Source organism: Microcebus murinus, chromosome 1, assembly GCF_040939455.1.
Source record: "Microcebus murinus isolate Inina chromosome 1, M.murinus_Inina_mat1.0, whole genome shotgun sequence".
NCBI classification, from domain to species: Eukaryota; Metazoa; Chordata; class Mammalia; order Primates; family Cheirogaleidae; genus Microcebus; species Microcebus murinus.
This window is the reverse complement of record NC_134104.1, coordinates 151,122,355-151,144,775: the sequence shown is the minus strand read 5'-3', so window position 1 is coordinate 151,144,775 and position 22,421 is coordinate 151,122,355. Positions and strand designations below refer to the sequence as shown.

At 49.1% G+C, this 22,421-nt stretch overlaps 1 protein-coding gene across 4 annotated transcripts; it reads right to left on the bottom strand.

Annotated features, from left to right (window-relative positions):
* Positions 1–2,101: 2,101 nt before the first annotated feature.
* LOC105874478 (uncharacterized protein C3orf86-like) lies at positions 2,102–21,108 on the bottom strand. 4 transcript variants are annotated; one of them, XM_076006942.1, is made up of 3 exons: positions 5,382–5,472; positions 4,282–4,334; positions 2,218–3,212 (listed from the first exon to the last, which is right to left on the bottom strand). In XM_076006942.1, exon 3 carries the CDS (start codon positions 3,208–3,210, stop codon positions 2,713–2,715), a length of 498 nt encoding a protein of 165 aa, XP_075863057.1. In that variant the 5' UTR covers positions 3,211–3,212; positions 4,282–4,334; positions 5,382–5,472; the 3' UTR covers positions 2,218–2,712. The 4 variants fall into 4 exon arrangements, with proteins under 4 accessions (XP_012625844.2, XP_075863057.1, XP_075863054.1 ...); XM_012770390.3 differs by lacking the exons at positions 4,282–4,334; positions 5,382–5,472 and adding an exon at positions 10,405–10,691 and having other exon boundaries at positions 2,102–3,212; XM_076006939.1 differs by lacking the exons at positions 4,282–4,334; positions 5,382–5,472 and adding an exon at positions 18,413–21,108.
* Positions 21,109–22,421: the final 1,313 nt, after the last annotated feature.

Here is a 22,421-nt window from a genome sequence, read left to right as displayed (position 1 = left end):
GCGGCCCATTTCCTGGAATAACGTGGAAACCCTGGTCAGGAAGGGGCATGGAGCCAGCCTAACCTCTGACCTGTGATCCCTGGCCTGCCCCCGTGGAGACCTGGGAGTATCACCAGATGCCAAAGGGCAGGGAGGGGTGTTGTCAGCCAGTGCACTGCCTGTGGGGCACTGTCACAGGTGGCTGCCTGTGGGACGTAGGACTGAGTATCCACCTCCCCTCACACCCTGCCTCCTGACTGCGCTTCTCTTTAAGTAGCAGGACGCCTGAGACCCTCGTGTCCAGACCGGCGCCATCCAAGATGGTGGTGCACTTGACCTCCAGAAACCCCACCCTCATTATAATCAGTTTCCATGGGAAAAGATACGCCCAGTTGACAATCGCCATGGTGACGACAGGATGAGACCATGAAAGGACAAGGAGGAGGTGGTGTGCCGGTTCTGAGGAATTCTCCACCCGTTCCCAGAAAAGGCATAAATATTCCACCCTCTGCTTCTAATACCCACGCCCTTCATTAAAAGAAGTCCTGCATTTTAACCCCCTCAGCTCTCACACAATGGGATCCGAGGGCCGCCACACCTGGCCAATTAAAGTCAGCTTCCGGAGGCCAAACGGGAAAGAGTCCCATCTTTTGGGGACAAACCAACCATCTTGGTAACAGTGTTCCTGGAGCAGGGTGCCCTGGGTTAGACATCCATGAGCTGGGGCCCCGGGGTCTCCTGTCCCCCAGAAGTCCACTTCCCTGAGACCTGGCAGCTCAAGCTCCTTGTGGCAGGGGCACGGTGCTCCATGGGCAAAGCTGAGGACAGGGCTGCAAGGCTGGCTCAGGGCAGAGGTGCCAGCCAGGTTGGGTGATGGCGTCTGGCCACAGCCATCTGACATTGTTCTGCATGCCCCACGCCCCTCCGGCGACCCTGATGGATTCTCAAGTCCATCTGGAGGAGACATTTCACCTGCACCTGCTCCGGGACAACTGGGAGCCTCCTGGTACCTGTCCAGGGACCTCAGTGGCTTCTCCAGCAGCTTCCCCTCAAACTGACCCCTCAGTGTGCCCAGGCCAAGCCTCTGCTGTCCTTCCTCCAGGACCCACCCTGTCCTTCCACCCTGCGCCCCAGGGGCTTCCTGCAGCCTTGGCCAGCCTGACATGGGAGGGCCAGGTCTGCTTCCCACTCGGCCTGAGGCACTCCTTTCCTGGAGAGTGCCCAGGGACCAGGACGCAGGCTGCCCACTGTCCCCAGCTGAGCCTGTTCTATCAGCAGCCCAAGGACAGCACAGAGCCGGGGAGAAGCGTGGCTCACCCAGAAGGGAGCCACTCCTGGCTCCCTCCAGCCTCAGGCTACCTCAGAAGAGGGCTCGACGCAGGGCTCCCCAGACCCTCTCTGCCCTGAGTGTCGCCCCCAAGCCCAGGCAGCCCGTGCTGTGCCACAGGACACTGGACCTACAGCCCCACTCATCTCCTGGCTCTGGCTGGAAACTAAACATACTGTTCTGACGCCAACATCAGAAGCCCAAAGAATTAGGAGTAAACTACCAAGCTTCGGCTGAGTGTGGTGGCTCACACCTGTAATCCTAGCACTCTGGGAGGATCACTCGAGGTCAGGAGTTTGAAACCAGCCTGACCAAGAGTGAGACCCCATCTCTACTGAAAAATAGAAAGCAATTAATTGGCCAACTAAAAATATATAGAAAAAATTAGCCAGGCATGGTGGCGCATGCCTGTAGTCCCAGCTACTCGGGAGGCTGAGGCAGGAGGATTGCTTGAGCTCAGGAGATTGAGGTTGCTGTGAGCTAGGCTGATGCCACGGCACTCACTCTAGCAACAGAGTGAGACTCTGTCTCAAAAAAAAAAAAAAAAAAAAAAAAAAACCAAGATGCCTTGGGAGTTAAAGGAAGTTCTAGAAAACATTGTGTCAAAATCTAAGTAAAATTTTGTAAACTAAAATAAAATGTTAAGGCTCCCCCTCACCGCTGAATGTAGTGACCCCCCTCTTGGCCAAACGGATATCCAAAAGCTAAACTGCCTGCCAGGAGGAGGGAGGTCAGACATGCCTCACCATGCCCCCCTCCCTTCTTGGAGACATCCTCTGTAAACCATTAACAGGCCTAAAACAAACCTGTAGGTCGGTCTTCAATTTACACAACTAATCTATGTCTGGTGGCTTGTCTCTAAGAGACCTCCTTATCTTAAAACATTCCAGGCCTTTAGACAAAGCTTCATTTTTTTTTTTACCAATTACAAGTCAAAGAATCTTTAAACCCATGTATAACCTGTGTAACCCCTAAGCCCCCGCACTTCGGGATGATCCACCTATTCAGGCCAAACCAATGTATATGTCTCCCACGTGTTGATTTATGACTTTACCTGTAACCCTTGACCCCTTAAATGCACAAAACCAAACTGTAACCCAGCCACAGCGAGTCACATGCTCAAGGCTTCTTGGGCGTGGCTCCAGGTCACGGTCCTTAAATCTGGCTCAGAATAAATCTCTTTAAAATTATTGTACAGAGTTTGGCTTCTTTTCCGTTGACAATTTATATTGCATTTGAAAGCATTTGGCACATTCCTATAAGATCCCTGGGGCCAGTCGTGTGCTCCTGCGGGAGGCAGAGGGGGTCTTCACAAAGCACGAGGGTGTACAGGCGGGTGGCCTCTCTGGCCACGGGTGGCTCACAGAGGTGCTTAAAGGGCGTGGCCTGGCACAGTCTCTCAGGGTTCAGAAGGAAAATCGGTTATTCCCAGTAAGGACATTTTTCAGCTTGCAGGTGAAGGCCCAGGAGGCAGAAGGGCTGACAGAGAAAGCCGAGGCTGGCGGCTGAGCAGCTGGTCTGAGGGGGCTGAGTGCTGGCAGGGTCCCTCCTGGCGATGGGATGGTGACAGGGATTGCTGAGAATGGCAGGGGCCTCTGCAGCCCGGCCTTGGCGTAGGTCAGTGCAGGTGGGCGGGCGTTCCTTGGGTTTGTGTCTCTGGTTGAAACCTCAGAGTAGGGTGGAGGGGCGGGTCTCTGGGCAGGTGTGGCAGTGGGGCCCTGGGGACTGGGAGGAGCCCCCTGCATGCTCCCTCGCTGAGACCTGGGACTCTCTCGGGGGTTCTCAGGAGAAGCTGCAGGTCCATCAGCTTTCAGTGGGGGGTAGGTGATTTCTCCAGTTACCTCGTTTGCCCAGAAAAACATATCTAGAGGTTTCTTCCGCTGTTCAAAATGACTCGTAGACATATCTAAAGGGGAGAAAAGTGAGACAACACTGGTGCAGCCTGGGCTGGAGGGTCGGAGGGAGCCAGGGCCTGGGCTGCCATAAACCTCTACCTGCACCTGCGCCTCACCTAGCAGGGGACTTGAGCAGAGCGTCCTCCTGACGCTCCTGAAACCTTCCCAGGACGATGGGCAGCCCTAACTGGAGGCACCAGATAGAGTCTAGGGTCTTTTGTGTTTTTTTTTCAATTGTCTTTTTTTGAGACAGAGTCTCACTCTGTTGCCCAGGCTAGAGTGAGTGCCGTGGTGTCAGCCTAGCTCACAGCAACCTCAAACTCCTGGGCTCAAGCAATCCTCCTGCCTCAGCCTCCCGAGTAGCTGGGACTACAGGCATGCGCCACCATGCCCGGCTAATTTTTTCTATATATTAGTTGGCCAATTAATTTCTTTGTATTTATAGTAGAGACGAGACGGGGTCTCAGTCTTGCTCAGGCTGGTTTCGAACTCCTGACCTTGAGCAATCCACCCGCCGGGGCCTCCCAGAGTGCTAGAATTACAGGCGTGAGCCACCGCGCCCGACCTATATTTTTTTAATTTTTTTATCTGTTTTTGAGACAGAGTCTCACTTTGTTGCCCAGGCTAGAGTGAGTGCTGTGGCATCAGCCTAGCTCACAGCAACCTCAAACTCCTGGGCTCAAGCAATCCTTCTGCCTCAGCCTCCTCAGTAGCTGGGACTACAGGCATGTGCCACCATGCCTAGCTCATTTTTCTATATATTTTTAGTTGACTAATTTATTTTTTCTATTTTTAGTAGAGACAGGGTCTCACTCTTGCTCAGGCTGGTCTCGAACTCCTGACCTTGAGCGATCCTCTCGCCTCAGCCTCCCAGAGTGCTAGGATTACAGGCGTGAGCCAGCACCCCTGGTGCTGTTTCTTATATAATACAAAAAAATCACTCTTGCATATTTTACAGAAGCGTGACCGTGTCTGATCAGCAGAATGGTGCCCCAAAGATGTCCATGCCCTAATCCTTGGAACCTGTGAGTGTGTTTCACTCTGTGGCAAAAGGGACTTTGCAGACGTAATTAAAATTACCTTAAACTAGGGATGTTATCCTGGATTAGCCCAGTGGCCCGATCTAATCAAACCTGAAAAGCAGAGAGCTCTGTCTGACAGGGATCAGAGAGACGCAGCAGCAGGAAGAGTGGGAGAGACCCGAAGCCTGACAAGGACGCGCCCGGCTTGACGATGGAAGGAGGTAGGTGGAAACCGTGTCAGAAAAACCAATGAGCCTGGAAATGGATTTTCCCCAGAGCCCTTGATAAGAGCCCGAAGTAGACAAGACTTGCTGTTGGTCTTGTGTGACCCTAAGCCCAGCGCTGCGCTGAGCTCGCCAGACTCGGACCTGCAGCGGTAAGAGACATTAAATGCGTGTTGTGGCCGGGCGCGGTGGCTCACGTCTGTAAATCTAGCACTCTGGGAGGCCGAGGCGGGAGGATCGCTCAAGGTCAGGAGTTGGAGACCAGCCTGAGCAAGAGCGAGACCCCATCTCTACTATAAATAGAAAGAAATTAATTGGCCAACTAAAAATATATAGAAAAAATTAGCTGGGCATGGTGGTGCATGCCTGTAGTCCCAGCTACTCGGGAGGCTGAGGCAGGAGGATCGCTTGAGCCAGGAGTTTGAAGTTTGAGGTTGCTGTGAGCTAGGCTGATGCCATGGCACTCTAGCCTGGGCAACAGAGTGAGACTCTGTCTCAAAAGAAAAAAAAATACTAAATGCGTGTTGTTCTAAGCAGCGACATCTGTGGCCATTTGTCACGGTGGCGATAGGAGACTCATACACCATGTGAACACTTGCCCAGGACCAGGGCAGGAGACGGGCTGCCAGTCTGGGTGACTCTTTCTGCTTTCTTTCCATGACATTGCTCTGCCTTCTTTAGAATGGACACAGTGACTATCTCCCCTGAGAAACTTCAAGATGCACCACGTGGAATACGAGCCAGGTCGGCAGCAGCATTCAAGGCTCTGCCACCTGCATCCTGTGTGTGGTGGCCACAGGCCACCAGGATGTCGGTGGGTCCTGCGGTGACTGCCCACACCCAGGGCGTTTGGAAGCAGGGCAGGGTGGCTTGAACGGGGAGGGGCTGGCCAGGAGCTGGGGGACTGGACAGGTATGAAGGGTTCGGAGCTCACCCATTGGAAGGTTCTGGGGTGGAGGAGGCTTCGAGGGAGCTTCAGAGAGCAGGAGGAGCAATAGAAGGCTGAGGGCTCCTAGCAACCTGATCTTTATTGCATAACGCAATATTCTGGCTCCATCCCGTCCTAGATTCCGCCTGGCAACCTCAGAGCCCTCCAGGGCAGCCCCACACTCACACCTCAGCCCACCCCGGCCCTCCGATGCCCCCAACCTAGCGGTGGCCCTGCCATCACCTCCCCTTCCCGCAGCTCCTGATTTCTGGCAGGCCCATCACGCGGCCCCAAAGTAGCACCGGGTTTTTTTCTGGAATTTGAATCTATAGACAAGGAGGGCATGGGGATGTCCTGCTCTGACAGGGCTAGTTTTGTTCAGCGATCCAGGGCTTCTTGGATTAGGAACCGCCCAGGGACCCACTCCTCACTCCCCTGGGTTTGGCTTGCCCTGAGCCTCACACCCTCTTCACACCCTCCTCTCCCAGAGAGTTCCACCCTGTTCCCCAAGTCGCTGCCAGTGGCTGACCAAGACTCTGCCCTGGCCGGGGCCCACTTGGAACCGCCCCAGGCTGCCCCCGACCTGGGGCCCCCAGCTCTGCGGGCCGGAGCCAGCCCCTCGCACTGGCGGGAGGTGGAATGGCCGTGCCCTGGGGCTGGCCCTCGCCACACAGCCGCGCCTGTCTGCCCACCTGCGTGGTGGTGCCTGCCTGACAGCGGGCAGTCCCAGCACTACTGGAGCTAAGTGACAAATCAGTCTCCTCCACGGATGATGGGCAAAGCTTCATCTGTACTTACAGCCGCTCCCCATCGCTGGAGTCACCGCCTGCGCTCCGCCTCCTGCCGGATCAGCGGTGGCATCGGACTCTTCCAGGAGCCTGAGCCCTGCTGTACACTGCACGTGCGAGGGATCCGGGTTGCGGCTCCTGTGAGAATCTAGCGCCCGCTGACCTGAGGCGGAGCGAGGCGGTGATGCTAGCGCCGGGGAGCGGCTGCAAACACAGATGATCACTGGCAGAGAGGTATGTATAATTATTTCATTATATGTTAAATGTCATCGTAGAAATAAAGTGCACAGGCCGGGCACGGTGGCTCACGCCTGTAATCCTAGCACTCTGGGAGGCTGAGGCAGGAGGATCGCTCAAGGTCAGGAGTTCGAAACCAGCCTGAGCAAGAGTGAGACCCTGTCTCTACTAAAAATTAGAAAGAAATTAATTGGCCAATTAAAAAATATATAGAAAAAATTAGCTGGGCATGGTGGTGCATGCCTGTAGTCCCAGCTACTCAGGAGGCTGAGGCAGCAGGATCGCTTGAGCCCAGGAGCTTGAGGTTGCTGTGAGCTAGGCTGACGCCACGGCACTCACTCTAGCCTGGGCAACAGAGTGAGACTCTGTGAAAGAAAGAAGAAAGAGAGAGAGAGAGAGAGAGAGAGAGAGAGAGAGAGAGAGAGAGAGAGAGAGAGAGAGAGAGAAGGAAAGAAAGAGCGAGCACAATAAATGTAAAAAAATAAAATAACCTCCTCTATGACCTCAGGTGCTCTCTGCCAAGCAGCCTGCCCACAGGCAACTTCCGCCAGGAGTGCCGGCCGCCTCGAGTCTTCCCAGGGGCTGCCGTGGGCCCGTCCCCAGACTGACGGGGCCATGGCCAAGGGCAGGGAGATGCCGCCTACCCTCCCTCTAGCGCTTCCCCTCTGGCCACCGTGCCTGGCTAGGCGCGCCTGTGCCTCCACCTTCCGTCCCCAGCTAGTCGCCCTCCGTCTCTGTCCACACAGGGCCGGTTTCCCAGGAAACAGTAACTCCTTCCCTTGCTTCATCGCACCTGCTGGTGGAAACTGAGCTCGCAACGAGCGTCAGCGGGGGGAGGACTGTGCTCCTTCCCACCCTGGCGCCCAGCTCTCCATAAGACGCGCTCTGAGGGCTTCGTCTTCCAAGCCACTGAAAACTCTGACTGGTGGTGACTGGTCTCAGGCTCCAAGACACCAAGTTCCACAAGCACCCACCTATGGACACGGGGCAGTTCTTACAGGGTCTTTTCCATCCAAAATTCGGGCCAAACACCTGCTTCCTTTATGTTCTCTCACTGTAATGCTAATGCCTGTGCATAGCTTTCTGACCAGCAGAGTGTCACCATAAATAACTTACAACTATAGTGGCCACTTTGGGGGAACTTTGACATGGACAAAATTGTTCATTTGAGAGTTGCCCTTGGCGGGCGTGGCGGCTCACGCCTGTCATCCCAGCACTCTGGGAGGCCAAGGTAGGAGAATGACTTGAGGCCAGGAGTTTGAGAGTCGCCCTAGAACAGCAATAACAACAAACAAAGCAAAACTCCAACTGTCCAATGGTCTGCTGCTTCTAATGGGTATGAGAAGGCTTCTAAACACCATGCAAACTCAAAAAAATGCCTCTCTAAACTATGCCTTTGCTGTAACTAATAGAAAATAAGCCCCTTTAGACACTGACATTTCTTTTTTTTTTTTTTTTGAGACAGAGTCTCACTCTGTTGCCCGGGCTAGAGTGCAGTGGCGTCAGCCTAGCTCACAGCAACCTCAAACTCCTGGGCTCAAGCGATCCTCCTGCCTCAGCCTCCCGAGTAGCTGGGACTACAGGCATGCGCCACCATGCCCAGCTAATTTTTTCTGTATATTTTTAGTTGGCCAATTAATTTCTATTTTTTTAGTAGAGATGGGGGGTCTCGCTCTTGCTCAGGCTGGTTTCGAACTCCTGACCTTGAGCGATCCACCCACCTGGGTGTCCCGGAGTGCTAGGATGACAGGTGTGAGCCACCGCGCCCGGCCTAGATACTGACATTTCCAGTGTCATTTCCACATTTTGTGGATGACTTCAAGTCAGAAACTGCAGCTATGTTAGGGAAACAAAAATGTTGGCTGGCAAATCACTCTATTTCACAGATGTCAACATTTGGCTCAACATTTTAGGGAGACTCTAGATACCAAGAATGGAAGACCTCTCCTGAGGAAATTGTCTCAGTTGCCTAGATGACAGATCATTTTGTTTCATATGGGAGACATCACTTCCTTCCTTTCCAAATGCTGGCTTTAAAAATCTTATAGCTTGATAGGATTGCCATGAACCAGAATATGACACTCATGTGTGTGTGTGTGTGTGTGTGTGTGTGTGTATGTGCACATGTCTGAACTTTCCCCTCTCAGTACAGAGAAAAAAATGACTATTTGTCTAAAGCCCTCTCCTTCTCATCTTTTCTATGACCCTTCCTCTCTTTTTCCCTCTGAAAACATGAAAGACTTAAAAAGAATTGCATTCAGTCATTATGCATATACTCTAGGAATTTTTAGTTCAGATAAAGCCAAAATTGTCTAAAGAAAAAGGAAAAATTTATTAAATTACATTTCTTTTTAGGGACACTAGAAAATATGTTTACTTAATAACCTTTTATTTATTTATTATTATTATTATTTTTGAGACAGAGTCTCACTTTGCTGCCCAAGCTAGAGTGAGTGCCGTGGCATCAGCCTAGCTCACAGCAACCTCAAACTCCTGGGCTCAAGCAATCCTGCCTCAGCCTCCCGAGTAGCTGGGACTATAGGCATGTGCCACCATGCCCCGCTAATTTTTTCTATGTATATTAGTTGGCCAATTAATTTCTTTCTATTTATAGTAGAGACAGGGGTCTCACTCTTGCTCAGGCTGGTTTTGACCTCGAGCAATCCACCCGCTCAGCCTCCCAGAGTGCTAGGATTACAGGCGTGAGCTACCAGGCCTAATAACCTTTTAAATTGGCTCTGAGATAAGAAAAGGCATCACATTGTTTTGTTTTTTTTTTTTTTTAGGACAAAGTCTCACTGTGTTGCCTGGGCTACAGTGCCATGGCGTCAGCCTAGCTCACAGCAACCTCAAACTCCTGGGCTCAAGCGATCCTGCTGCCTCAGCCTCCCAAGTAGCTGGGACTACAGGCATGCACCACCATGCTCAGCTAATTTTTTCTATATATTTTTAGTTGGCCAATTAATTTCTGAGATAGAGTGAGACTCTAACTCAAAAAAAAGAAAAAAGAAAAGAAAGAAAGTGCACAATAAATGTAAAAAAATAAAATAACCTTCTCTACAACCTCAGGTGCTTTCTGAGTGTCTCCCTCTTGCTCAGGCTGGTCTCGAATTCCTGATCTTGAGCGATCTTCCCGCCTTGGCCTCCCAGAGTGCTAGGATTACAGGCGTGAACCACCTCACCCAGCCATCAATTTTAAAATAAATAAAAACTTTAGCATGATTCAGTCTTTATAAGTTTATCTTTTTAAAAAAATGTTAGTATAATATTTCAGCTAGTTGAAGTCCAAAATTAGATTTGTCATGATTCAAACTTCCTCAATTTCCTTCATTGATATTAAAAGTAAATGTTTCCTCTATTTCCATAACTTATTTAAAATTAAAAGTTATAAGTATAAAGTATATAGCTAAGATAATGATAGAAATAATGGATATGGTTTTCTTAAAGTTTAATTTTATAAGTTTCTTACAATGCTACATTTCATAAATATTTGATGTGTTAGCTGAACTGTAATGGAGTTGGACTCAGACTTTCACCATCAGCTGTCCTGGGTGGGTTAGGATTTCTCAACCTCCACAATTGTGTGAACCGATTCCTTACAATTCTCCTCCCCACACCCCCTGCCCGTCGGGGAGATGCTGGGTTCTGTTTTTCTGGGAAACCCTAATATAGTCGGTCACCTGTGTAAAATCACTAAGCTGTTCAATGCCCAGATTAGTAGCGGTTCCTTTTTGTCGCCAAATTATTCTGTTAACGCCAAGTGATTTTGGCATACTCTTAAATAATCTTGTTAGAGATTCCCTTCCAAAACACTGACCTAATTTTATCTGGTCATATTTTTAAATGACATCACAGGTGTCAAGTCACCCTTCAAATACAGTCTACTCTCAAAAATTGAATGGAATTGAATCTCCCAGAGACGAAAGCTCGTATGACTCAAATAATTGCCCCCGGCCAGCTATGCCCACTAGTGGAAGTAAAGAAACAGGTATTGGTACTTATACTGGTAGTAAAGGAGCTCTTGTCCACGAATTCAGAATGCTCTGGAGGCCCAGGGGAAGGGTTCAGGGCAGCGTCTCCAGGGCTTTGCCTCGAGGCCATTGTGAGAGCGCGCGTGAGCGCTGTGATTGGCCGGGGACCTTGGCGTCACAAAGGCCAGGTGCTGCTGCCACAGGATAAAAGGAGAGCGCTGTGGGGCGGGAAGGGACTGCCAGGCTCCCGCCTCTCCTCCTCATGGCCCTTCCCTTCGCAGCCTTCCTTCTGCCAGGCCCGGCGAGCGTCCAGCCCCAAGCCCAGAGACTTCCCGCTGGCCAGGCCCGCCTGGTCCACCCGGCGTCGGCCAGCCAGTGGGCTGCTCACACGCGAAACCTGCCCAGGACCCTAGAAGGTGAGGGCTCTCCTATTTCACTGGGAAGAAGGATCACTTCATATCTTAGAAGAGAAATAGAACCTGTAATTTCAGAGGAAACGGCCATTGGCAAAGCCCATTATTTTGAGAAGGAGGTGACATGGAGATGTCCAGTGTGTTTTTTCTTTCTTTCTTTTTTTTTTTTTTTTTTTTTGAGACAGAGTCTCACTCTGTTGCCCAGGCTAGAGTGAGTGCCGTGGCATCAGTCTAGCTCACAGCAACCTCAAACTCCTGGGCTCAAGCGATCCTCCTGCCTCAGCCTCCCGAGTAGCTGGGACTACAGGCATATACCACCATGCCCAGCTAATTTTTTCTATCTATTTTTAGTTGGCCAATTAATTTCTTTCTAATTTTTAGTAGAGATGGGGTCTCGCTCTTGCTCAGGCTGGTTTCAAACTCCTGACCTTGAGCAATCCTCCCGCCTCGGCCTCCCAGAGAGCTAGGATTACAGGCGTGAGCCACCGAGTCCGGCCTCCAGTGTGTTTCTTACTGAAGGTTTGCTCAAACCTAGAGATTAACTTGGACAATTTAAGAGACCTCTCCTGTTCCTGGAAAAGCTTCTGAAGTGTTTGAGAAACGCTGTACCCGCCCCTCCCCCCGGGGCCATGGGTCAGTTTACTGAAGCCCACAGACCATGGGGGTTCCTGGAACCCCCAGGGAGAGGAGTGGATCCCTCTAATGCTTGCTGGTGGAGGACTCACCAAGGTTTTTTTTCCCTCTCCTTTAGATGTCTAGAAGTCAGTTGGGGTCGAGGAATAAGCCTCTACCCACGTTTATGTGGGTCAATGAAGTCACAGAACAGATAACCTACCCCACACTGAAGATAGCTGCTCCTGCGACATCTCCTGCTTCTCTGCAGCCGCCGCCGCCGTGTGCACCCCTCTCTGGATGTGGGGCCGGGGATGTGGCTCCCCCCTGTCCCCAAGGCCCACCTCAGGTCCCCGCACAGACACTGAGTCCAGTGGCATCCTCCGCCACTACCCACCTGAGAGAAAGTGTCCCGTGGAGCCCCGGCCTGGTGCTCCCCGATGCCAGGAGCCCTTGGCTGCTGCTGGACACAAGTATGCAGTGCTCGCCATTCCCGGCCCCTCCCCCACCATGCAGGCCACTGAGCCCTGCGCTTCCTGCCTGCCAAGGCACCCTCCCGGCCCGAGGGCTTTCCTATATTTATGATTTGTCCAAGAAGGTGACATCCTTCAGTCCCAAGAAAGCCATCCTCCAGGCCATGTGCCTCACCCAGAGGACCCTGCACCGGGTCCTCACCGGCTCCCAGCCGGACACAAACCGTGACCTGGTTTGACCTTTGAATTGTCCCAGCATCTAAAATTGAGAACTTTATCTGGATGTCTATCATTTTTCCCATATGTATCTGTAATTCTTTTAAATAAATTCCTTTTAAAACAATATCCAGTGGCTCGCTCTTCGTGCTAACGTGTGCTTTTTCCATTTTGGAAAGGAAACATATCAGTAGGAGTGAAAAGGAAAGGAATGTGTCTAAAGCAGGGTTCCTTGACTGCGGCACTCGTGACATTTGGGCCAGATAATTCCTTGTGACTGGGGGGCAGTGCTGAGCAGTGCAGGACGTTTGGCAGCATCCTCGTCCTCTACCCACCAGATGTCACGCTCTTCCCAGTTGTGACAACCGAAACGCCTTCTCCAGACAGAGCCAAATGTAGCTCGGTCTAGAGTGTTTTCTGGGAACGAAGAACATAATGCCAGAGGAAGCTGTGCCCCAGACAAGGTTGGAAACCACCAGTGTCCATTCTTCACTTTTTCCCAATAATAGAAACGCTGGGTTTGAGTGAGGTGGAGACCAGGAGGCTGGCACCTCATGTACAATGTCTGCCGCGTTGCAACCTGTTGCAATTCTGAAGGTAGATTCTAACTTGACCAAATCTGTGGTATTAGGAAAACAGTAAGAGTCCAGACTGGTGGTTTTGTTGGCTCCTTCTTGGCTGCTTTTAACAAAGTCCCATGAGAAAGATGGTCTCTGGCTGGAGTTAGCCACCGTGCAAGGAAAGCTGGAGGGACCCAACGTGTTGCTAACACAGGTAACTCTCAGCTGGCCTCCCACACGGGCAGTTGAATAATTTGATGTCTTGCAAGTTTGAAAAAACCAACCACTTCTGCACATCCAACCAAGGCAGTTGTGAGCTGTGGCTCTGAAGAGACAGTTTGGGCAGGAGATAACACTGGCACTCGGCCAGGAGCGGTGGCTCACTCCTGGAATCCTAGCACTCCAGGAGGCCGAGGCGACGGATCGCTCAAGGTCAGGAGTTCGAGACCAGCCTGAGCAAGAATGAGACACTGTCTCTACTAAAAATAGAAAGAAATTAGCTGAACAACTAAAAATACATATATATATATATATATATATATATATATATATATATATATATATATATATATATAATTAGCCAGGCATGGTGGCACGTGCCTGTAGTCCCAGCTACTCGAGAGGCTGAGGCAGTAGGATTGCTTGAGCCCAGGAGTTTGAGGTTGTTGTGAGCTAGGCTGACGCCATGGCATTCACTCTAGCCCGGGCAACAGAGAGAGACTCTGTCACAAAAAAAATGTTGGCGCTGCCAGCAAAGACAGGATTTAAGGCGTTGCTTTTCATAACAAGCTGATTAGATTAGCAAACATGAAGAGATCTGGCCAAATTGAGTGTTACTAAAAGGAACTCAAAGGCTGTTAGGATGTAGGGACCATAGGCAGCCAATTAGCTTGTGTTATGCTTGCTTGCTTAGGAGAGTGGAAAATTTTCAGCTGACCTTTATCTGACTCTGAACCTGCCATCTCACTGCTGCTCAATGAGTAAGCTTGGAAAATAAGGGGGAGGGTGGTGCATTATGCACAACCATCCATAAGATAAAATAGCAGCTAGCCCAGGGGCGAAACGCCCTGGAGCACTGAGGTGCCCAATAGTGCCTCGTATACCTAGATAACAGAATGTGGGATGTATTTTTTAATTAAGATTGATGTTGTCTGTGATCATACTGCTTCCGAGTTAAATTTTAGCAGTGGCAGGTGACTCCTATGAAACCTACCTCAAGGCTATGGAAGGTTCCCCACCCCTCCCCAATTCTGCCGAAACAAGATAAGAATGTATCGTGGCTAAGATTGACGCTTTCTTTGGCTTCTGTAACTGTGCTTGAGCAATTAGATAATTTTTCAGAGTGTGGTTTTTGCCTTTAAAAGAGCCAGCCTTTCCTGGTGCAGGCCTGCTCTCTGTGCCTGCCTCCCCGAAGTGCAGGGTAGTCGCTGGCCAGCTAATAAAGACTCACAACTCGGGTTCGGTCTTTGGGTGGTCTTTTCTCACGTTCCAGACCATAAGAAAGGCCAGCTATAATCTGTCATTATTTCATAGAGTTGGACACAGGCATCCCCAGTGAGCCAGGACAAAAACAGGAAAGAGCCACCGTCCATCAGGAGTGGACTGGATATCAACTGTGTCATTGTCACAGACAGAATACCACAGAAAAATGAAAATAAAGCACACTCCATGCAAGGACATGCATAAAACTGACAAACATAATTTTGAGCAAAAGGTACAAGACAAAATATTTTTATTCCATTTATATAAAAGCACAAAAACAGGCAAAAGTAAACTATATTGTTTAACCATGTCCATATCAGTAGTGACATTGTACAAAAGTTGTGGGCTACTTTTGGCCCGAAGGAGGAAAGCGACCATAGACAATAGTAAGTGAATGAGTGTATGTGAAGATTACATGGAATTAAAATGTCAATGTCCCTAAAGGAAGTTTTATCAGGACACAACTATACTCATTTATATGTATAGAAAGACTTATTACAAGGAACTGGCTCATACAATTACCGAGGCTGGCAAGTCCCAAATCTGCAGGCTGCGGGGACCCAGGAAAACCAATGCTCCAGTTAGAATCCCAAGGCCACCTGCTGTAGAACGGGAAGGTCTGATGGTGTGGACCAAGTATGAAGACAGGCAGCTGAAGATTCTCTCTTGCTCAGGGCAGACCAAACGTTTGTTCCATGGAGGCCTTCAACTGATTGGCTATGGCCCACCCATATTTTGGAGGACAATCTGCTTCACTCAAAGTCCACCGAGTTAAAAGTTAATTTCATCCAAAAGCACTCTCACACAAACACACAGAATAATGTTTGACCAAATACCTGGGTCCCCCGTGGCTCAGCCAAGTGGATGTCTAAAATTAACCATCACACTCCATTCCTCCCACCTTGCAGTTTCCCTCTTACATCCCTTGAAGGTAGAGCCTAACAGGGCTGGCAAGGCAGAAATATGCCTGTTCTTTGTTTCCTGCGTTTTCCACTGTGAGTCGGTGGAATCATACAGTATATATTCCTTTGTGTCTGCTTCCTTTTCATTAAAATTCTGTTCAACAGATTCCCCCCTGCTGTGAACCTCTGGTTGATTCGTTTTCACATGGAAGAGTAGATCTCGCTAGCGAGCACGGAAGATCTCAGCAGGTGAGCTGTTCGGCAGCCTAACAAGGAGACTGGAAGACAAAGTACCAGAGGAGAGGAAATAGACATTCTCGGTCACTCACAACCCAAAGCTTTCTGGGAAGCGAGGCCTCATAGCTCGTTTCATGTTTGCAGCCGAGATAGAAGGGCAGGTTTACGATGCGGAAACAGGAAGGAAAAGGAAAGGACAAAAAGGACACAGGACAGACGACTCAGCGCAGCCCCAGAGAGCTGTTCCCAGAAGCCATGTCAGGCCATTCCTGTTGGGTGTCGTGGGGTTATGGAGAAAAATGCCCAGGGAGGAAGAGTGGGGAAGGTTCAGGAATTCAAGGAACAAGTTCTGAATCCTGATCACAGAGGGACCAGACCTGGAGAGAGAGTAGGAAAGCCGAGACCCGTCGGCTCACTTTCCGTCTCACCGTGGCAAATGCACCTGCGCCAGGGCCAGGTCTGCGGGCGCAGCCTGGGCAGTCGTGCCGGGCCCCGCACGGAGGTAGGGCCCCACGGCTGTGCCAACGCGCTTTCTGCCTCGAGAATCTGAGTGACTTTAAACATTTTACATTGGACTTGGCAAATTAGCTGGTTATGATCAGGTTTCACGTCAGCCCCAAAACAGTATTTGGAAGGCCGCAGGGAGGCCCCACCGACAGGATGAATGGTTGTTGAGAGCTGAGAATTATCTGAGACTCTGTGGCAGCCCCTTTGGAAAGCGGCTGGACATTTCTCCAAAATGTTAGACACGGAGTTACCATAGGATCCAGAAAACTGCATGTAAAATTGTCTCATGTGGCTCCTCTAAGCATACAAAAAACATAACTATTAGAAAGAGAGAGAGAAGAAAGGAATTCTGTAAAACGTTGTTTGCCCTGGCCAAGTTGAGCCGACTTCATTTCCCACACCATGGCGTACGATGTCTTACTGGCATGTCTAGAGTAGCTGCTACATCCCAAATTACATAATATCACCAATGTAATGGGCCAGTGTGTTTTCTTAAGGGTGGAAAGTTGACCAAAGTAACCGTGAACTGGATTGTGACCAGGGCTGTAGAATGCATGCAGCCTTGAGGTAGGCTGGTGAAGTTGTATCCAGCTGAAAGCAAACTGCTCTTGATGGTCTTTACTAACAAATCCAGAGGAAAAAAAGCATTCACTAAATCAGTAACTGCAAACCAGGTGTCAGATGTGTTGTTTGCTCAGCACCGAAACCACCTGTGGACACAGCGCCTTACTTGGAGTCACCACTCAATTAAGTGTATGATAATCCACTCGGCATTCCCCAAGATCCACCTGTGTTCTGCTCAGGCCAAGTAGGCGAGTTGAATGGGGATGTGGCTTCAAGTCTGATGGTGATGCTAATCTTGGCAGTCTCTCAGGAATGGCAGCATTGCTTTTCTTTCCTATTCTTTGTAAAGTAGAGGCAGCTCTAGTGGCTTCCTCTTGGCCTTTCTTGGAATAATAGCTTTGACTTCATTAGGTCAGGAAACCAATATGGGATTCTGCCAGTTGCTGAGTATGTCTATTCTAAGTATGCATTCTAGAACTGGGGAAAGAGCCAGAACATGGAGTCGGCAACCCACTAGGCCTACTGTGAGATGGCTCTAAGTCAAAAAGCCCATTGATCACCTGACCTCCTCACACTGATACTCTGAGGAACCACAGTGGCATCTTCAGTCTCCTGTAAGTAGGGTTAGTTCAGAACCAGGGTCTGGCAATCCCGGAAAAGTCTGATTATTTGCCTTTGCACAGTCACTCTGGGTGCCTTTGGGGAAGGCTAGGAAGATTAAAAGTGTAAATTACTCTCATTGTAGCAGGGTCTTGCCTCAAAGGGACCTGGCCTATCCTTTAATCAGGAAGATCTGGGTCTGTGAACTAGCGCAAGTGTGGGAATTGATTGAGGGAGTATGTCTTGATAATTCAAGTCAGATTCACTAGACCTGGAGCTTTTCCACTTATTTAGGCCCTTCTATTTCTGTTCTCAAGACACTGTGATCAACTAGGCAACACCAAAGATCTCCAAGGATCAGACTGTTCAGAGTTTTGCATTGGCGCCACTGTCCACAACAGTGACCACACCCATCTTGCTGATGACCAAAGGGCAGCACAGGGGCCCGGCCTCCTCGGGATTCCATCTCCCCCGTTGCACTCGGGAATCCCAGGGCGGTGGTAGCATTGCCCACTGTTGTTTGACCTGTGTAGAATGCCTGGCACCATCCACATGAATTTATTTCTTATAGTCTTGATGAAAGGAGTGTTGCCTGGACCTTCCCTGGGTGGGTGGGCAGTTATTACATGCTAAATACACCCCCTCTCCCTGAGCATCGAGATAGCTGCCTCCAGTATACCGAGAAAGTTCCGGTATTTCAACTCATTTGATGTAGGCTATGTTTAGGTCCACTATTCATTCAAGCAACAAGCAACTGTTAGAGCCATTCTCAGCTTCTCAAGTTAAAACAATGAACCCCAAATCTCTGCTTAATGATCCCATATCAACAAATTTGGCCTGATTTGACTTTATATTCCTTCCACCATGACCCTACACCCTTAAGATCCATTCCTACACATCCCGCAGGTTTCTATCAGCAAAAGTTGGCAAAATTATGCAATTTGCGGGGGTGTATATTTCCACACACGCTGTACTCCTCCCTTTGAGGCCTAGTGGAACATGAGGCAAGTTGCAGGTTTAGATGTAAAAAAGGGCGGTGAGAGTAGGTCCTGAGACGTGTCAGAGCTTTGGAAGACACACATACCCCAGGGGAGGTCATTACGTGTTCTTCAGGCAAAACAGGGTCCAACCAACATTCGCAGTTCAATCTGTGACCTCTGCCTTCTCCTCCCGCCAGACACCAGCATCATGGCTGGTGCCCCTCCACAGGAGCATGGGTCCCAAGGCCATGGGGACCCTGCTCTGAGCTCAGACACCAGCATCAGCCCAGCAGCACGTCCCTCCTCACAAGTCTCAGCTCAGCTCCACAAGGCCTCTCTCCAATCTCCTGCCTTTGGCAACTCTAACCACTCCTTTATTTTTGCTTTGAAGTTTGCCCCATGGGAGGAGGGATCAACACTCTACCACCACCCGGAATGGTTCAGATGTTAAGTCCAATGATACTACACACACCAAGAGATTATGAAAAAGCTTACTATTCGTGTGAGGCTTTCAGGGAAGCGCGGAGCAGGCATCTGGGCCAGGCAGCTTGGCTGGAGTGACAGGCGGGGCAAGTGGCTCTGGGTTTTATTGTGGTTAGGGGATGAGGGTTTCATGCACAGCCAAAGCCAAGGTTTGCATAGTTGGCACTTCCCCTCTGGTGCAGAAGTGCCTGGGCTTTCTTATCAGCTTGCCCAGATGCGTGGCAGAGTGACGGGGAAGGCCTGAAGGCTGTCAGAGGCCAAATACCAAATATGGGGACAGACTCTTTCAGCTCCACCAGTCCTGGGATGGTAGCTGCTTGGCAGCTGCCACCTTCATATCTTAGCATTCTCTTTTTGCCTAGTAACTTAAATATAGTCAACACTTCTTTGTAAGTTCTTTTTGTTAACTAATTGGCATGGTTTCTGACTCCTGACTAAAACCTGGCTGATGAAAATCTCCTTGCTGTTCTTAGTAAAGTTGGCATTAACTTAAAAAGGTGTGTTAGTTGGCATGTGAATATTAACTCACCTTTTACTCACCTATCTAATAAATCAGAATGGCTGACAAGCATCTCTGTCCTCGGGATCCTATTTCTTCCTTAAAATTATTGGTCAGGCATGGTGGCTCCCACCTGTAATCCTAACACTCTGAGAGGCCGTGGGGGAGGATTGCTTAAGGATGGGAGTTTGAGACCAGCCTGAGCAAGAGTTAAAACCTTGTCTCTACTAAAAATAGAAAAAGTAGCTGGGTGTGGTGGTGCACACCTGTTGTTCCAGCTACTTGGGAGACTGAGGCAGGATTGCTCGATCCCAAGAGTTTGAGGTTACAGTGAGCTATGATGACATCATTGCACTCTAGCCGGGGTGACAGAGTGAGACTCTGTCTCAAAAAAACATAAAGAAAAGAAAAAGTATGAGTCTACAGCTTCTGGCTTCACTTGATGTTTTTTAGGCAAGGAGGAATTAAAATGGAGTTTAAAATGTCCTATAAACTGCATGTCTTGGAGATCATGTGTCAGTACATGGAGAATATCCTCATTTTTTCAAACTGTTGCATGCTATTGCATCACAGATGTTCTGGAGTTATTTAACCATTCCTTTACTAACAGCCATTGTGTTGCTCCCAACTTTTGCAGGCAAGGAAACTGAAGGCTTGAAAGATAAACTGGCTTATTCTAAGTAACATCATGCAGAGACCATGCTTAAGAAATATTTTTATTTTGAAATACTTTAAGCAAACAGTTAAAAAGAACCCACCACACTATCCTGTTAAATCTTAAAATTCTGATGCATTTGCACCAAGTTTTAGATAGAAAGAAAACACAACTGAAGCCCCAGGTCCCCTCCCTCCCCAATTCCATCAGCATCTCCCACCCTGGGAAGGCAGAGCAGCGATGTACACACATCATTTCAATACATGAGTTTACACTTACTTCACACTGTTTGAACCCACAGGAAAGATTATTGTGCAAAACACTTTCTATTATATGCCAACAATACTTACATGCCAGACACTATCTAAGCCTTTTACATGCATTATTTCATCAACTACCCCCCACCCGCAAACACTCCGTGAGTTGGCACTACTATCCCATTTTACAGAAAAAGCAAAACACAAATAAGTTGATGTGCCTACAGATACACAGTATGTTTAACTTCACATAAACCTTGCATCATATATAGCTTCTGCAACTTTCTCAACATTGTTTTTATGTATCTGTGTTGAAAGATTTAACTCTCTTTCATATTCACTTTCCAAAGTGCCCCAAACCACCCACTTATTTATCTGTTCTTCTGTTGATAAAATGCAGGCTTTTCCCAATCTTGCTATCAAGACAATACTGCAATGAACAGTCTTAAATTCATTTCTCTGTCCACCTGCAGCTCCTCTAGGACATATCTAGGAGTGGAGTTGCTGGGCAGTAAAGTACACAACACACAACTTTACGAGATTTTGCACATTGCTTGGCACAGTATTTGTCACAATTTCCAATCCCACAGCAGTGTGAAGCCCACACTTGGGCTTTCAAATATTTGCCAACTTGCTGAGTGTGAGATGGTCCGCATTGTTTTGCATTTCCCATGCCTTCTTCTCTGCTCTAACAGTCTGTCAGCAAGGGAGGGGCTGACCAAGCTGAACAGGTGACAGAAAGACCTTCTGATACCTACTCCTCCATCTGACTGTCCCAGCCCATCTGGTGTTTTCCATCCCCAACTTCAGTTCCTCCAAGGGAGTGAAGGTGGGTGGGCAGAGCAGGAAGAAGCCTGCATGTTCTCCAGGCTAGATTGGGTTACAAGATGAGAACTGGTGCCTGGGGCCATCAGAAACTGTCAGCTGGAGCCACACAGAACCGTCTACCACTGGGTCCCCAACCAGAAGGTGTGTGCTTGTGGGGTGGCTTCCAGGCAATATTTTACTCAAGTGCCACTTCAAAAAACCCCAACCCTGACTTAGCTGAACTAAATTTGGTTCTGGATCCCGTAACAGGTAATTTTGTGCCAAATCTCCTCTGCATGGCAAACATATAAATAAGCACCCAACCCTGGCCTGCAGAGCACTTGGTCTGGCTGCAGTGATGGGTATAAAGAGAAATCCAGACAACACTTAACACAGCCAGATACAGGCAACAGGAGAGGTGGGGCCAGGGGAAAGGGGCTTAGAGGGATGAGGATCAGACAAGGTCAGGCCTTAAAGACAGACGACCTGGAGCAACATAGACATAAGTGTGGCACTCCAGGTGAAGGGAGGCAGGACAGTCCAGGGAGGTACATGCAATGAAGTCAAATCTAATAGTGATTACACCAAAATGTTTAGTAGTTAACACCAAGTAGTCAGATTTTGACCTTTTTTTCCTTTTATCTAATCTGTATTTACTAATATTTCTATGATAATCACCTAATATTTATAGAACTAAGATTTGAAAACTCAGGTTATTAAACAGACTGCATCAATATAATCCCAAAATATGAATGGCTTCAGTATAGAAGGGTTTCTATTTTTTATTTCATTCTTTGTACATTTTAAAATTTGGAATGTTTAAAATAAGTATACCTCATTCTATAAAAATGGCAGTAAAAACACTCTTACTTCATGTAGGATATGGTCAGGGGGAAAAAAAACCCAACCTTATTGGGGCAGGAACTTTACAAGGTGCCAGGTGGCGCAGGGAATAAGGGGATGAAAAGGTGGACAGAAAGGGGTTTCTGTGGTTGTAGCACCAACTGACCTCTGTGAGGGCCCTGGTCCTAGAGGTCAACCATCTAACCCAGAGTTTTAGTCAACCAAGCTCTCTTTCACCAATCCCAGGAGGCAGGCAGCACAGCCAGATACTCTAATTTCACACATGAGGAAACTGATGCAGACGTCCAACAACTTGCTCTAGATCATCCTGCCAGGCCAAGGCACACCGAGCCTGGAACCCAGATCTAATGACTCCAGGGTCCCATGACCCCAGGCCCTAAACACACAGGACTCTGACCCCTGCCCAGCAACCTTTAGTGCCAGTTTGGGGAACTATGCCAGTGAAGGGACACCTGATTCCAAGCCATGAGCAGCTGCTATAAAAAGGCAAGAGGATGGCAGAGCCAAGATGACAACCCTTCCCAGTAGAGCTGAGTGGGCACCAGAACACCACAGGAGACGCCTGCCCCACTCTCTGCCCACCCCGTTTACCACCACACAGTACCAGAGCCTTCATTTTCACCTGCCCAAGGCGATCCTGAGCAGGTAAGATTGCTCTGCACACTACTGAGAAGAGTTTCCAGGTTGGTTTCTTCTCGTTATAAGAAACGGCGTGCTCCGTGAGTGGGCGCTACTCACTGCAGTAAAATGCAGTCTGAGACGCTGCTCTACCACTGAGTGAAACATTTTACCCTTACATGTATAATCTTCAATACCAGAAGCAATGATTACTTATGAACACTTGAGAAACAACACTCCTTTACTTTATGGCATTGAGACGGCTCTTGCTTTTGCTTCACAACAAGTGGGTGGGCAAGTGAGGGGTCATTCCATCCCCAC